The following is a 17,242-nucleotide window of genomic DNA, read 5'->3' as shown; positions in this document are numbered from 1 at the left end:
GACCTCTGCAGCCAATCACTGTGCTGGAATCAGTGATGGGCTGCAGCAGTCACATGTGGTATATCACTGCCCCAGCTAAAACATTACACTATGGGTGCCGGACCGGAGGGGGCTCCAGGAGGTAAACATGGTTTCTTTATTCCGATATCTTGCCTTCATTTAGAAATCGATCTGATAACCCCTCTACCCTTTTAATTGACACAGAAATGGTTTGGGATAATTACTGGGGGGGAGGGGTGGCTGTAGTGAAATTTGTATAATATCATTTTACTGCTTATATATAATAACTTCTTTATATTTGCATTACGATTTCAGCTTGTCACTCTTCAGGAAGCAAAGTTGCTGCTAAACGAGGATGATTACCTTATCAAATCTGTGTATGACTACTGGGTAAGAAAACGGAAAAACTGCAGGGGGCCTTCCCTCATTCCCCAAATCAAACAAGAGAAGCGCGACGGGTCCACCAACAATGACCCGTATGTTGCATTCCGGCGGAGAACTGAGAAGATGCAGACGCGGAAGGTCAGTTTTTGCCACAAGAGCCTCTTCCTTGTCATTCTGAATTATGGGTTGTCTGTTGTCATTCCTGTTTTTCCGATCTGTACAGTTTCTGTTTTAATGTAAAATATTTGTACAATTTCCTGCAGAATCGGAAGAACGATGAAGCCTCTTATGAGAAGATGTTGAAGCTCAGGAGGGAGTTTAGCCGAGCCATTACTATTTTGGAAATGATCAAAAGAAGAGAGAAGACAAAGCGGGAATTGTTGCATTTGACATTGGAAGTGGTTGAGAAAAGGTGAAATCTACCTTCTTTTTCTGATTACTACATCATGCCATATGCAACCAAAGAGCCAACTATACCCGCCCACTCTGCTGTTCACCGTAATTTCTTATATTTTCCTTACCTTTTCTATGATAGGTATAATTTGGGCGACTTTGGAGGTGAAATTTTGAATGAAATTAAAATTCCGAAAGTCGAGAGGGAGGTTCATCCCATTCCAACATCTCTTCACAATGGCAACCATCACCGAGTTTCTGAAAGCAAATCTAAGGTATGTCATGAAGAAATGTTACTTTCCCACCAGTATTAAACAGGGCTGTGGAGTCGGTAGATAAATACTCCGACTCCTCAGTTTTATGTACTTCCGACTCCTCTGTATTAATATGCGAATGTATTTTATACATTACTTGAGGGAAAGAAACGCAACCTACCACAGGACTACTGGCTGGGAAGCCAACAGTCTACTGTATTGCACAGTTTAAGCATAGACAAACACAATGAAAACAAAGGAGGATCCAGGAAGGGGCATTTATTCTAAAACATGATTTTCCTAGGAGAATCCCATAGTCCTGTTTAAAGTTTAAGCTAACAATCAGAGTTTACAAGTTTTTCTAGCCTTAGCTGAATGACAGCAGTTTTTCCAATGGTTTACAGCTTCAGTCTTGAACTATTGGCCCTCCATTCCCTTCACTTATACAAGTGTCTCACTCTCTAGTCCTGCAAAAAACATATTTATTTAATCCCTTATCAGTGAGAGGCTAGGTTACACATGGACGCTGCGTTCCCTGTAAAAGCAGAACACAACATTATGGAAAGTATAAGTATTGCAGCTCCTAATTGTGCGTTGCGTGCCATATAGTGAAGCGCATGAAAAGCATGCTTCTTCACGGTCACTTAACGTGTTCGTTTTGCGGTTACGTGAGGCACTGCATGCATTGGTCTTTATTCTTACAGTAGAGAAGTCATTAATTATAACTTTTTGTGAATTGGGACATTTAAACTTGCTTTTTTTTATTTTTTTTTATTCCAATCTAAATTTAGTCGGAGTCGGTGCATTGTTTGCCGACTCCGACTCCAGGTACCCAAAATTTCCCCCGACTCCGACTCCACAGCCCTGGTATTAAATCACCTGCATCCTTCCATTTTGCACCATTTTATTTTCTCAAAGATTGCTTTATTGATTAAAGGGATTGTCCCATTAAGACAATGTATCCCCTATTCACAGAATAGGGGATGAGTGTCTGATCAGCAGAGATCTGACCACTAGGGCCTCCACCTATCACAAGAATGGGAGTCCATCCGCCATTTGAACAGGTCATGTTTGTGATCTTTTGAGACATTCAAACAGGGAGCAGCACTGCAGAGACTAGCTCAGTCTACTATAAAATGGATGGAGCTGTCTGCTTCCAGCACCGGACCTATTGCCGAACAGTCAATCGGTGGGGGTGCAGGGTGTCTGACCCATGCCGATCAACTAGTGATGGCCTATGCTGAGGATCGATCATAACTTAATAAAAGATGGACAACCTCTTAAAATAATGCGCTGTGATAGTCACCCCCAAAGGTGCACAACCCCTTTAGGACGCAAATAGTTATGCAGAATTTTTGGTTGGATATGAAGAGTTCATGTAAATGCTGTTCAATGCTTTGGCTGTGATGCAGAAGTTTTGTTCATTGTTGCAAAGGGGTTTTGGTTGCTATTAATTGTGCAAATTTATTTTTTAGAATAATCATCATCCTTCTGTGAAAGAGGATGTAGAAGTAGTCAGGATAAAGAAGAAATACCCAAAGAAGCCAAAAGCAGAGCCCATTGTGACCCCTCTGCCACAACCAGCCTCAGAGCCATTGCCAGTAATTAACAAGAGCGATATCAAGCAGTATGACTTCCTCAGCTCCGATGATGAGGAGTTTCCACAGGTTGGTCTTATTGCAGGGGTTATAATCTTTCAGATGGAGATCTGCAAGGCAAGAGCTGCTCTAATGTATGTGCATTCTTCAGGTACCCTCTCCAGTGTCTGAGCTGGAAGAAGAGAATGACCCCGATGGGCCATTTGCCTTCCGGAGAAGAACTGGATGCCAGTATTATGCCGTAAGACTGTCAATTTATTTCAAAATGTAGGAAGCTGAAATGTGACATTTTTGCCATTGTTTAGTTAGCAAATGCAAGGAAATAAAAAGTTCTGCAATGTTTAGTCTTTCCACCATGGTCTCAGGCTGTCCATGGGCTTTGTGCTAGTTTTGCAGCTTTGCTGTATTCAACCTGACACACATCCTTTTACATGTGTCAACGTGTGTTCTGCTAGTCAGTACTCCCTCTAAGCCTCTGTAGCAAATGAGTGGGAAAGTTCGGGCCATGGGCAGTGTTCCCTCTAAGCTGGATAATACAGCTTCCTAATAATTAGCATCTAAAGGGGTTTTTCCATCACCTACAATGGGGGCATAATGCTAGGATTTGGCCCAATTGTCTGATAGGTGTGGGTCCCACCTCTGGGACCTGCACCTACAAGGAGAAAGGAGCGGAGAGAGCTGTGGCTGAAGGACCCCAGGTTTCCCGGGGTCGGTCCACCACCAAGCGCTGCTCCCATACAAGTGAATAGGAGCGGCCCCTGCTCTCATTCATTTCTATGGGGCAGACAGAAATGGCCGAGCCAGCACTCGGCTATTTTCGGCGGCCCCATCGAAATGAATGGAGGGTGGCTGTGCAGTGCACCCTCCATTCATTTCCCCGCTCCATTCATGTTGTAGGTGCGGGTCCCAGAGGTGGGACCTGCACCTATCAGACAATGGGGGCATAGCCTAGCGATATGCCCCCATTGTATGTGATGGTAAAACCCCTTTAAGCAGTCAGATATACAGGGCCACATAGAATACAAGCAAATAGTACTACACAACATCCTGGTCTAGCACGGTTTAGATTGTATATACCTCTGGTGGTGTAGGGCAGTGAAGGGGCTAGTGTCTGTACCCATGGTGGTCTGTGACACTAGGTGTTCGTGTCAGCATCCCTGGTGATCTATGGCAAAGAAAATGTTATTGTCAATGTTGTTGGTGATCTAGGACAGCGAAGAGGTTAATGGCAGTATACCTGGAGGTCTAGGGCTTTGAGGGTTACTGACAATATCTTTGGTGCTTTAAGGGAGAGAAGGATGTTAATACTAAATACCTAGGGTCCAGTAGTTACTTGCCTCTCCAGGCTCAACATGGCCCTGGTTGTAACAAGAGCCAGAACACTAGAGAGCGAGAGAGGACTGTGTAGCTGTAGCTGTACCTCCGCACAGTTTCCTCTTTGTACAGGCAGATCGATTCGGGTGCATTGTACAGTCAGGTCTGCTGAGGAACACAGGTTCTCTGAGTAGGGGTAATTTCTGAGCTGCACAGTTTGTAGGGAACTGTGCTTCCAGTATATGGTCAAACAGAGTTAATGTTGAGGCTTTTTTTTTTTTGTATTTTTAATTTATATACTATATACTTATTGTTGGTCTGTGTTCTTCTTTAGCCACGATTGGACCAAATTGATGATCCTTCCGATTTGTCAGGATTGGCTAGGCTTCGGTATAAGCATTGCTTAACCACTCTTACAGTCCCCAGACGGTGTATAGGGTTTGCAAGAAGACGACTGGGCCGAGGTGGAAGGTAAATTATTTAAAAGTTAGTTCAGGGTGGTTAAAGAGGTATTCCAATGATGGATATGACCTTGTTTTACGATCAGTGGGGGGTCTGACCTCTTGGTCCCTCATCGATCCTGAGAATAAAGGTGTCGCAGCACTGCGTCCCTTCTAAGTTTTCCCTGCTCGGTGGCACCCGGACCACCCAACTGAATTTGGCTGTGCTGCAGTTCCCAGCACGGCTGGTGGCTGGTGCGCCGATGTGCAGGAAGAACTTAGAAGTAGACACGGCTCTGCAGCCCTTCATTCTCCCAGGCTGGATAAGTGATGGCTTATTCTACCCATTATAAGATGGGAATAACCATTTAGCCTGTGTGGCTTTATCTAAAATATCTCATCACTTTGAAAGAATTCACAAATGCACAGAATTAAAGCATTATTATGCTCTCTCATTGCGTTTCAGGGTTGTAATGGACCGGTTATCCACACAGCACGACTCCACCCTAACGCAGCTTGACCCCGAAATGTTGTCTACTTTTTCAAGCTCTTCCGAAATTGCACATTCGCCTCCCGATATCTCATGGACCAATGCTTCCGATAACCATTGTGAAAACAGACTGTCTCTATCTGAAATCTTAAGCAATATTAAGTCGTGTCGACTGCAGTGTTTCCAGCCAAGGCGAATACATTTTCAAGACGGCGATAGCGAAGAATGTACCTCAAGGCTAGTAGGACATGCCATGAGCATTAAGCGAGCGTTACTGAGCACCAGCAAGAACGGCCTGACAGGTAAAACTCTGTCCTTTCTGTTTCACATGGAGCTCTGTCGTGTTAGCTCAATGCTGATGGATAGTAATGTGGTCAGTGATTCCTGTCACTATAGATAGAGCCCATGTAACACGGTCGATCAGTTTTGCTGGGAAAATGTTGCATTTTAGTGCAGCCGTATGAACGAGGATGTCTTCAATGGTTATAGAAGCAGTTAGATGGAACACGTGTGTGTGTGCAGCCTGGGTCACTACTGGGGTACCTGCACGCAGTTGCGGGCTGTCAAGAGGAGAATCTACGATTTCTGTGTGTTTCAGCACCAAAAAATGCATTTGTTACTTTTGGTTTTTGGTGCAGATTTGTTGCTGACTTTCCGCAGATCTTACCCTTGCATTGGAAAGGGTGAAATCTGCACCAATAAAAAAGCAAATATAATGACATGCTTTGGATTTCTACATCTGTACAGCAGGTCAGTTTCCGCACAGAAAAAAAAAAAAGCAAAGTGTACATGAGAATTGTCAAATTCTGTTCAGTTTGCTGGTACTGTATTAGGCCTCCGGCACACGACAGTATTTTTTCACGGTCCGCAAAACGGGGTTCCATTGGTCCGTGATCCGTGACCGTTTTTTCGTTCGTGGGTCTTCCTTGATTTTTGGAGGATCCACGGACATGAAAAATGGAAAAAAAATCTAAGTCAAGTTTGCCATTGAAATGATAGGAAAAAACGGACACGGATCACGGACGCGGATGACAATCTTGTGTGCATCCGTGATTTTTCACGGACCCATTGACTTGAATGGGTCCGCGAACCGTTGACCGTGAAAAAAATAGGACAGGTCTTATTTTTTTCACTGCCAGGAAACACGGATCATGGATGCGGCTGCCAAACGGTGCATTTTCCGATTTTTTTTTTTTTTTTTTTTTTTTTTTTTTATTTATTTTTTTTTTTTTGAATTTTTTTTTTTTCCACGGACCCGAAAAAAAACGGAACCGCGGATGCACACAACGGTCGTGTGCAGGAGGCCGTACACTGTGGTTTTTCCTCTTAAGAATTCACATGGAAAAAAGACGCATAATCCGCAATGTGCGCAGGTAGCCTTAGGCCTCTTTCACACGGGCGAGATTTCCGCGCGGGTGCAATGCGTGAGGTGAACGCATTGCACCCGGACCCATTCATTTCCATGGGGCTGTGCACATGAGCGGTGATTTTCACGCATCACTTGTGCGTTGCGTGAAAATCGCAGCATGCTCTATTTTGTGCCTTTTTTTTCACGCAACGCAGGCCCCATAGAAGTGAAAATCGCAAGCAAGTGCAGATGCGGTGTGATTTTCACGCACGGTTGCTAGGAGACTATCGGGATGGGGACCCGATCATTATTATTTTCCCTTATAACATGGTTATAAGGGAAAATAATAGCATTCTTAATACAGAATGCTTAGTAAAATAGGGCTGGAGGGGTTAAAAATTTTTTTTTTAACTCCCCTTATTCCACTTGTTCGCGCAGCCCGGCTTCTCTTCTGTCGTCTTCTGTGAGGAAAAGGACCTGTGGTGATGGATCATGTGATGAGCGCAGTGATGTCATCAAAGGTCCTTTACCCAGGTCCAGAAGAAAGAAGAGAAGCCGGGCTGCGCGAACAAGTGGATTAAGTTCAGTTAAATTATTTTTTATTTTATTTTTAACCCCTCCAGCCCTATTGTACTATGCGTTCTGTATTAAGAATGCTATTATTTTCCCTTATAACCATGTTATAAGGGAAAATAATTACATCTACACAACCTTGAACCCAAACTTCTTCACTGAAGTTCAGGTTTGGGTCTTGGTACCACATTCAGTTTTTTATCACACGCGTGCAAAACGCAATCGCTGTCAAAACTGACTGCAATTGCGTACCTACTCGCGCGGGTTTTCCGCAATGCACCCGGGACGCATCCTGAGCCAAAACGTGACTCCCGTGTGAAAGAGACCTTTTGGGTATACTCGCATGCGGCAGATAGGTTGCAGAAAAGTCTGCAACTGTCCTATGGGCTTGCAGAAATCCAAATGCTTGCCACCAAAACAACTTCTTTCAGATGTAAGGAACGGATTTGCAGTTCAATATAACCTTTTAAAAAGGGTTTTCGAGGCCGTAAGTAATATAGACATTCTATGCATAGGAGCGGGTGAATTAAGTAGTTAAAGGCTATGTCACACCTTTCGGGACTTTTTATTATTGCACTGTACTCATTTTGAGCTTAAAAAAAAATAATTCGATTGAACCTTATTAAAAATGTAAAGCTTAAATAAGTGTTTATGACCTTTTTAAAAATGTAGAGATAAGGTTTATGAAATGACTGGCACAAAGAGAACACGCAGCTCGACAGCTAATCCTTTGTGACAGATTGGCTCACTTTTTTCTTTTTTTCTTTTTTTTATAAAGTTCAATTAAAGAATTTTTTTTTTAGCCCAAAATGAGTAAAATGCAGTCATTAAAAAAAATGCTCAGAAGGTGTACATAGCCTTTTATGCAGAATTGGTTAAGTAAAGTATAAAGATTATTACAAAAAATGTTAGTAAATGGAAAAAGTAAATAAAAACTACAGCTCTTCCCACAAAAACAAAGCCTTCATACAGCTTTGATAAGTTATGGCCCAAAATAAGCTGGACCATAAGATGCTCAATAGAATCCGGCCTGCGCATTCCCTGGCTATGACTGTCGTGATATCACTTCCTGACTTTTCATGAAGCCTTATTTCCATTGTTTTGCAGTCACAGGGGGCATCACAGAAGAACAGTTCCAGACGCATCAGCAGCAGTTAGTACAGATGCAAAAACAGCAGCTGGCGCAGCTCCAACAGAAGCAGCAATCCCAGCAGTCCTCACAGCAGATCAATCCAAACGCACAGGTACCGTAGCGCTCGGGTTCCCTGTGCTGTGCCTGAAGCATGGTTCTACTTCTCAGCACTAACCTGTTTGTGATGCATCTTGAACAGAAGGGGCGTCTTGACAGATCTCCTATCCCTCGTGGAGGCTGACCGAAGGGACGCTAACGAGCAATGGCTGCATTTAATACTAAATTTCCCTTGTAGCGGTCGCTGCAGAAAAAAAAAGTTGCAGACAGCACCTTCCCCCAGTAAAATGAGTGGTTGGTTTGTTTGACATAACACATTTCACCTAGAAAGTTAGAAATTACATTTTCAGTGATAACTCCCACCTCCCCCACCCCCACACACTCTTTAAAGGGAATCGGTCACCATGAAATTCACTGTCAAGTCAGGACCAGTGCATTGTAGGACCAATTTTAATTTGTATGAAAATGTGCAGTGAAGTGCACCGAAGGCAGGCCCAAGCCTCTCCATGCACCTATGCTCTTCCTGCTTCTTCTGCCAGCTCCTCCTTCTCCATTGACAGGCCGGGTTCCTGCATGGTCATCCTGCCTGCCCTGTCAATCAAGGGGAGGGAGGAGGAGCAAGGGTGCACAGAGTGCATTTAACTACAAATTTGCATATGGATTAAATGGTGCATATGGTTTAAAAGTACTTTTTCTTCAGAATTCAGGTATGCTAGCCCTAAAGGCATAGCGCCTTGTTTTAACAGTGAGTTTCCTGGTGACAGACTCCCTTTTGTAGTTTATGAATATTTGAAAACCGTTAATTGTGGTGGTAACATCCCTTTTGTGCACTGAATTGAGAATTCAAACAAGGTCTCGCTAGCACCATCTACAGGTCATCAGATGTACTATGCTTGATTTTAAAAGGGAACAGGGAGAGTTCAGTATAGAATGTACAATACATGAGGTCCCTTTTTTATTTGATTCCAAAAACTGATTTTATCATCCTTAGGGCTTTGGTAATTCTGACTGCATGTCCAAGACACTGGACTCCGCTAGTGCCCACTTTGCTGCATCCGCCGTTATTAATTCGCCTGCACCAGGACGCAGTGAAGTGAACAAGGATCAAAGTACCAGCCACAGCAACCTGAACGGCGTCGTACAACATCCAGGAGGTAAGCGTAGGCCACGGTGAAAGCTGTTTTCAAAATGTGGTCAGCTGTTTGTCTGCAAGCCATCACCTGCTTGTTGATGGTCTCCCAACAATCTACTTTTTAAAATCTATTTTTATTCTTTGTTGCATATAATAACCATATAATTTCCTGCAGTAGCAATGTATGTTTTCCATGTACCTAATTACATCAGGGTATAGAATTAGTAGTATTTTTTTTTAATGGCTTATTGTCATTGCGCAGTTGGTACTTTTTTGATCTGTATTCTGGGGGTGCTCTCCAGGTTTATGTTCAGTACATGGATGTAAACGGAGTCTCATCCTGTTCTTTAGAAATCCATGTTCCTAAAAATGATGTGTGTATCTCTGTCTAGTCTTTATGCTTACCAGATGCTATTCTTATGTTTTCCAGGGGCTAACAAAACGCTGTACTCTGCAAACGTGGCGCTATCATCCAGCCCAGGGATCTCCACCGTTCAGCTTGTTCGGACAGTTGGACACCCCACCTCTAACCACTTAATCCCAACATTGTGCACAAGTAGTCCCCAGACTCTTCCTATGAGTAACTCCTGCCTAACGAACACCGTTCACTTCAACAACCTCAGTGTTGTGTCACCTGTCAATGTGCATATCAATACAAGGACTTCTGCACCATCTCCCACAGCCTTAAAACTCGCCACAGTTGCTGCCAGCATGGATCGAGTGCCAAAGGTTACTCCGAGCAGTGCCATCAGCAGCATAGCCAGGTGTGTGTTGTGAGCTGAACTTGCTTTTGCCCCCTTATGACCAGTAAATGTAAGGCTCTGTTAACACTGCCATCTTTTTTTCTTCAGGAGTTCTGGTTCTCTAACAGCAATAGTAATGCCGTCCACATTGCCATTCTCGTCGCCAGGAAATGTAGCTGACCCCCACTACACATTAAAGGGGTTGTCTGAGACTTTTATCCAGAAGATAGTTCATCAGTATAAAAGTCTTGATAACCCCCTTTAAGTCCGTGGGTCACATCAGGACTCATCGGGTGTCTAGCTTGTCATGGATTTGCTATAAATACTCTAGGGTCAACAGAGCCTTAAAGGGAATGTGTCTTTAGAAAATGACCTATTGTTTAAATCACATTTTTGCTAAAGAATTTTTGTTGCCAATATTTATATTTAAATAAAAACCTGCAGTTTTCACACTGGCCAATAAGCCTAATAATAGGCGCCACTTGCTGTTCTGTACAAATCCCTTTTCTGCAGTTATCTCCTTATTACAGGCTGGATTAGAATGACAGATATCACCTCTGTGTATGGATAAGACGGTCCTCCATTCGCAATCGGTGATATCACAGCTTATCTACTACCTACTGACCTCTGCACAGGTCACAGAGCATGCCTAGAAAACTCCCATGGAAGTCACTGAGGTCCCCTCCAAACCATTGTGTCTATAAACCATGGGGCTGCCGTAAAGCAATTCTCTAAATGCCGTTAAAAACAGCTCAGGCAAGACGGCCACCTCCATAATCATGTTCAGGAAATAAAAAAATAAAAAAAACTGTAGTAAGAAAATATGTTAAAATCTGGTTGTAACTGGCAGAAAAGTAATTTTTGGTGACACATTTCCTTTGACTTCTGCTGCGGGTTTGCAGTTAATTGCTGCCGCAGGCCCATACACAGATTAGCCCTAGACAATGTGGCTGGTCCGCGTGTGGCCACCTGCTGTGAGTTCCTAGTGGAAATTGTGGTAAAAAGGGGTCCGCATCCGTATGTCCATTCCGTTGCATCCGCAAAAACATAGAACATATCCCGTTCTTGTCCGCATTATGGACAAGGATAGGAATGTTCTATTATGGGACGTTCCGTTCCGCCGAATGCATACGGCTGGTATCCTTGTTTTGCGGAATGCAAAACGGGCAACGTTCGCGTGCATGAGCCCTTAGAAAAATGGCTACTTTCCTACAAAAACAGCGCGACCCCTGGGTACTGGTTGTGTCGGCCCCATTCACTTCCATAAAGCCAAGCTGCAATTCCAGACAGCCGCTAACCCCAGACCAGTGTGGCTTATTCCATTCTCCTGCCTGGTTAGACCATGGAGCAGATTTAAGGAGACTGACATTTTGGAGCCCAGTCTTTGGTAAACAGTTTAGTGGAGTAAGATGCACCAAATGTAATAAGAAGCAGGCTCTTTAATAAATCTGGCACACCTTTGGGCTGTCTGCGCACCAGAAACGTCTATTCTGTCAGCTTTTAGTCCTACTTTACACCAGGATCGTTGTGGCCCTTTATACTAATCCACGCCATAATCTGTGAAAAAAGTCACCCTCTTATACACAAATGAGAGCTTGTGCCAAAAAGTTGCAACTTTGACACCAGATGACTGGCCCATGGAGAAATGAAGGGGCCACGCTGGGTGGTCCAATACCTGTGGGGTCTGTGGTTGCCTCGGCAATGAGAAGGATGACTGTGCTATACTGGTGCTTTTAATGGGATTATGATTTTGCTCCTTGCTGCCCCGTTCCTCTGGGGGGCGCTCTCCTTGCACTTATGTGTTCTGTCTGTATATTTTTTTTGTATCTATGATTACGGTTGGTGTATGTGAACCTGTAATTGCATTTATTTCTTGTCTTCACAGTTTATTTTTATTTATTTTTTTTAGTTGTGTTTTTTTTTTTTTTTTTATAAAAATAAAAAATGATTCATCAGATGTTTTGTATTCAGTTTGTTGGTCAGTGGGGTGCCGCGCTCCGCATGCTTTCTGTATAGATCATCTTAAGACTGTATGTAAGGGTTTGCAGGGAAGAGGGGGCCCTGAAAAGCATTAGTATAGCATGAGAATGCAGGACGCCCCCTATAGTCTTCTATGCAGCCATTCAGCTTCTCAGACCAGCGTGACCTCTTCTTTTTTTTGTTTTGTTTTTTATAGCTTTGTCAATTTTGGGTTGCTATATTAAACTTGAAAGGCAATGCAACTGCAATATTCCTCTTTGCTTATTTGTACTTGGCCCAGGGGAAGGCAGTCCTAGGGGACTTGAACATGCGATCATCTGGGCATTACCATTGCAGTCTATGGGAGTTTGCTATGTTCCTGTAGAGCCCTGCAGGTCTCCATAGGGACATTGCAGTGGCAGGCCTCGGATCCTTTAGAGCAGTGTTCCTCAACTCTAGTCCTCAGGGCCCACCTGCCGGTCATGATTGGAGAAGATCCCACAGAATGAATACCTCCAAAAGATTCAGTAAAACTTGTAAGTCATTTAAATTCTTGCTCATTCTGGGCTTTGAAGTCCAGGATTTGGTCCTATCAGTGATTGACAGCTCTCTGTGTATACGCAGTCGTAGAGGGAAGGCTGTCAATCACTGATAGGACCGCCTCCTTCACTTTAAAACCCAGAATGAGCAGGAATTTAAAGGGGTTTTCCAGGATTTTAATATTGATGGCCTATCAATATCAGATTGGCAGGGGTCCTACACCTGGCACCCCCGCCGCAGCCTTCCCTTCATTGTTTACCTGCTCACCGTTGACATTACAGGCCGTCCCATTCACCTTCTTTGGAACGGCTCTGTAGTTTACACTTGAATAGGAAGGAGCCGTCGCATAGAAGTGAATGGGACAGATTGTAATTACACCTGTACACGGAGCATAGCCTTCTATTCAACCAGCTGATCGGCGGGGGTGCCAGATGTCGGACCCCCACCAATCTGATATTGATGACCTGTCCTGAGGATAGGTCATTAGCATAACAAATCCTGGAAAACCCCTTTTAAATGACTGAAATATAGGTTATACTGAATATTTTCCCACAAAACTATATATCTGTCTGCCCGGCTCCTCCTGCTCTAGAACATCAACACTTCAGCTCAGACATCATGTTCAACCTGACGGGTTCCCTTTTTAAAGGGGTTGCCTGAGTCTTTTAACCCATTACTGACATGTACATTGCATTTCGGGTCTTTAAAGATGGCACACGTTCAGCAGGCACCACATACCCCCGGGTGCCTGCTGTTTTACACAAGACACCTGGAACAGTCGCTCTATTCATTTCTATGGGAGTTCCAGAGAGTACAGCTTTTGGCTATCTCCGGGATTCCCATAGAAGTGAATGGCCATGGGCATCTGCGACCAGCCGCTCCGTTCATTCTCATGATCGGTGGGGGTCTCAGCAGTAGGGCCCCCTCCAATCTAATAGTTATAATAACTTGAAACAACCGGAATACCCCTTTTAATTCTGCAAGAGCAACAGAATCTGCGTCAGTCTCCTACCCAGATGTGAACAGAGCCTGAAGAGATTATCTCAGAAGCATAGCCTTGAAGACCATACTAACAGCCTTTCCTTTCCATTGCAGAGAGAACCATGAACCAGAGAGGTTGGGCCTGAATGGAATCGCAGACACAACAGTAGCAATGGAGGTGACATAACTTCAGACCATGGACTTGACCTGACCTTTTTTTCAGACTTTATTTTTTATTTTTTTTCCCCCCTCCACCGAAATGCAACCTGCAATGCTCTTTGGACCAGAGCGTGCTTACCATGGACCTAAATGGACTCTCGAAGTGTATGGGATGTTTTCCCGATATACTATTCTGTGTACATTTTGTAAAATTGGAAGAAAGAAAATCACTACCTTGTAAAATAGTTTATTTGTATCATTCATATTATTTCTGTTACTTGAATAGTACATATTCATCATCATGCTTTTGCACTTGAATTTGCAACTGAATGGATATAAAAAAAACAAAAAACAATCTTTAATGGGATCATGAGCATGAAACGGGGTCCTGCATCACTTGTTTTAACTATTTATTTGCCATGTTTACATTTTGTATCTTGTACAAATAAATCTGACTTTTGTGTCTAAAAAGTTAAAGTGCCCCCGTCGCCTATGCCGAGTGTATTTGCAGGCCGGGCCGGGCCAAGGTTTGGCGCCCCTACCCAAAAGCCAATGACGTTAGGGAGGCGCCTTGACGAGTTTCAGCTCTGATGGCTGCCTCCGCCTATGGCAAAGCGATGGGTCCACTTTAAAGATTCATAGGTAGAAAATTCTTGTACTTTTTTTTTTTCTAAAGGAAATGTAAAGTTTTCACATTGTTCATTTTGCTTCACAATTTGGCTTTTTTTTTTTCTTTTTTTTTTTTCTCGTTAATAGTGGCACTTCACTGTCAGACATGAAATTTGAGGCAAAATGGTATTTTCTACAAACTGCGCAAGGGAGGGATGGATCCAGACAGCGGAAATACAATTTATGTAGAAACTCACTTTTTCCATATATTTTGAATGTATATTTCTATTTATAATTCCAGTTTATAAGAGCAATCTACACAAAGTCTATGAAAGGAGAAGGAAAACAATGCATCCGGCGCCTGAGCGGGACGACCATTTATTATTTTTTTCCTTCGGAATTAAATATTTTATTCGGCTTTAGGGTCCATTCACACATCCGTAGAATGTGTCCGCACTCGTTCCATTCATTCTCTATGGGGCAGGAATGGATGCGGACAGCACAGTGTGCTATCCGCATCCGCATTTCCGGAGCATGGCCCCGACCTTCCGGTCCGCGGCTCCGGAAAAAAAATAGAACATGTCCTATTCTTGTCCGCAATTGTCCGATGTGTGAATGGACCCTTAACAACAGTCTTGAGAGATTTTTTTTTTTTTTGGGGGGAGGGGGGGGGGGTGTATTGCATTACATAGAATTGCAATAATCCGAGGTTCCCTATTGAGCCGTCCCTGGAGGGGGTCATGCTGGGAGGTTCCCTGTAATAACAAGGCAAGTAACGGGTCTGAAATAGTCTGAATCTTAGCTGTTGGACATTTTGCTAATGTTTAGTGGTTATTTTTTTTATACATTTTTTTATTTGACCTTTTTTGTATTTTTTATACCATTTTCCTGTACATGAGATGTGTAGTTCTCCTCTCTATCAGATTGTTCGTCGTCGCACTAGTTCAGACAGTTTTCCCTGTTACTTGTTCTTGATGAGTAAAAACTGCAGGGAAATAAAAAAGGAAAAAAAACAAATCTCGGCTACTTTGCACAAATATTTTATTCCACGGTGTAAAACCTTAAGGGGTTGTCCAGGATTAGAAAAACATGTCTGCTATCTTCTAGAAATCGGCATAATCCTGGACCTACCCCTTTGATTGGGTCACAATAAAAAGGAAAATAAAAAAGACTGAACTGAAGATTAAAGGGGATGTTCCAGGATTTGAACGTATTACCTATCCACAGGACGGATCACGAGATCCCACCTATGAATGGAGCGGTGGTCGAGCATGGACGCTGCCGCTCCATCCATCTCTATAGGTGTAGAAGAGAAGCAGAGCATAGCCCTCAGGTATCTCGGTCAGTCCCATACAGATGAATGGAGCAGCATTGCGCCTGCCTAACCATTGTACCATTCATATGGAGGCGGGAAGGAGGACCATCATTATCAAGGTCAGTGCTGGTCCGAGAAGTTGCCCCCCACGATCAGACACTTAGCACCTATCCTGTGAATAGGGGATATGTTTAAATCTTGGGAAATCCCTTTTAAGGCTAGGGCTACACGGTGAATCGTGACCGCACAACATAAGATCGCCATCTTGTCCTGTTTTGTCGCAGCGAACGGTGAATGTTGTTGCGTTGCTACCCGCAGTTTATTGCGTTTACAGTAGTGGGCAGAGATACAAACCTGCTGGATCTCACTGCAACCACATTCACAATGATTAGTCGCAGCTTTAGCTGTGGGATATTTGCCTCTTCTCACGTGCAGCCACAAGTCGCCATTTTGCTGTAGCCTTTAAGGGGTTGTTGATCTTCTGGGGGTCTATCGACAACCCACACCTTGCATGCTTACCTGCTCCTTCGCCCTCCCGTCGCCGCTGCAGTGCTCAGGTCCCCAGCTGTCAACATCTTGTTTGACACCTCTGCAGGCAATGACTGGCTGCAGCAGTGACCTGCTCCCCTTGCGTCATAGCGGTGGGAGAGCGAAGCTGGTAGGGAAGTATGCTTCCCTCTGTGTGTTGATGGCAGGACATGTGCCGAGAGCCCCCCAGAAAACCCCTTTAAGTTTATTTTATTTTTTTTCCACTAAAGTATATTCATTGTGCTATGAAAAGTTTTGCAACCTTTCCTCATATCTTTGCTTGCTGTCATTGTATGGAAACGTATTTTACATCAGAACTCCTGCCCTGATCAAGTCCAACTGGCACAGCTGCAGAGCTCTTTTCTAATGAGCTGTGCACCTTAACATTTACTGACAGCTGTCAGAGATCTGTGGCAGATTGCAGTGCTTTAAAAGAGTTGTGTAAGATGAGACAAAGGGTATATATTTTTTTTTTTAACCCCTCTAGAAACGGCACCGCTCTTGTCCAGTGGCTGAGGCTGGTATTGCTGCTCATCCCCAGTCAAGTGAGTGAGGCTGAGCCTCCATACCAAGCACTGCCCATGGAGAACAGTGGTGCTGTTTCTGGAAAAATAATAGACCCTTTGTCAAATCTTATACAATCCTTATTTACATAAAATCGGGAAAACCCTTTTAAAGGCTATGGACACCTTTGGGGGGCATTTTGTATTGTACTTTACTCATTTTGGGCAAAGAAAAAAATTTCCATAGGCTTTTATTAAAAATGTTCAGCTGTTTCTGAGATACAAGGATTAAAAATCGGTCTGTATTCAGCAAGCTGTCACTTTCCGTTTTCTTTGAATCCCGTCACCTGAGGGCTCATGTATACCTCTTATCTCCTGACCTCATAAGAATATGGATTAAATAAGTGCTTATCACTTTGATAAGAATTGAGCCATAATGAGTGCTTTGTTCGAGGTCAGGAGATCAGAGATGAAAGCGACACATGAGCCGTGAGATAACTGGATTCAAAGAAAACACATTGACAGTTTGCAAACAGTTGGCAAATTTTTAACCCTTGTGTTTGCAAACTGTCAGTGTGTTTTCTTTGAATCCAGTTATCTCACGGCTCATGTGTCGCTTTCATCTCTGATCTCCTGACCTCAAACAAAGCACTCATTATGGCTCAATTCTTATCAAAGTGATAAGCACTTATTTAATCCATATTCTTATGAGGTCAGGAGATAAGAGGTATACATGAGCCCTCAGATGACGGGATTCAAAGAAAACAAAGTGACAGCTTGCTGAATACAG

General features: G+C 43.5%; 1 protein-coding gene and 1 long non-coding RNA gene across 3 annotated transcripts in view; one reads left to right on the top strand and one right to left on the bottom strand.

The window, feature by feature from the left end:
- The window catches only part of EPC2 (enhancer of polycomb homolog 2), a 72,145-nt gene extending 57,573 nt beyond the window's left edge, over positions 1-14,572 (top strand). The window contains exons 4-14 of one of the 2 annotated variants that reach the window (XM_040440712.1): positions 316-522; positions 648-796; positions 920-1,052; positions 2,507-2,698; positions 2,781-2,870; positions 4,278-4,414; positions 4,850-5,175; positions 7,908-8,038; positions 8,975-9,137; positions 9,546-9,879; positions 13,453-14,572. In XM_040440712.1, coding sequence (XP_040296646.1) covers positions 316-522; positions 648-796; positions 920-1,052; positions 2,507-2,698; positions 2,781-2,870; positions 4,278-4,414; positions 4,850-5,175; positions 7,908-8,038; positions 8,975-9,137; positions 9,546-9,879; positions 13,453-13,525 — 1,935 coding nt within the window. In that variant the 3' untranslated portion in view covers positions 13,526-14,572. Of the gene's footprint in view, positions 1-315; positions 523-647; positions 797-919; positions 1,053-2,506; positions 2,699-2,780; positions 2,871-4,277; positions 4,415-4,849; positions 5,176-7,901; positions 8,039-8,974; positions 9,138-9,545; positions 9,880-13,452 lie in introns of both variants that reach the window. The other variant, XM_040440711.1, reaches the window with a different exon arrangement.
- A 201-nt stretch (positions 14,573-14,773) lies between these two features.
- LOC121008208 lies at positions 14,774-16,669 on the bottom strand. Its single transcript, XR_005780529.1, has 2 exons — positions 15,995-16,669; positions 14,774-15,819 (listed from the first exon to the last, which is right to left on the bottom strand). It is a non-coding gene; the product is annotated as an uncharacterized LOC121008208 (long non-coding RNA).
- Positions 16,670-17,242: the final 573 nt, after the last annotated feature.

This window comes from Bufo bufo, chromosome 7 (assembly GCF_905171765.1).
Source record: "Bufo bufo chromosome 7, aBufBuf1.1, whole genome shotgun sequence".
Classification (NCBI taxonomy): Eukaryota; Metazoa; Chordata; class Amphibia; order Anura; family Bufonidae; genus Bufo; species Bufo bufo.
Note: the sequence above shows the minus strand (reverse complement) of the source record. Positions and strands in the feature narration are given on the sequence as shown.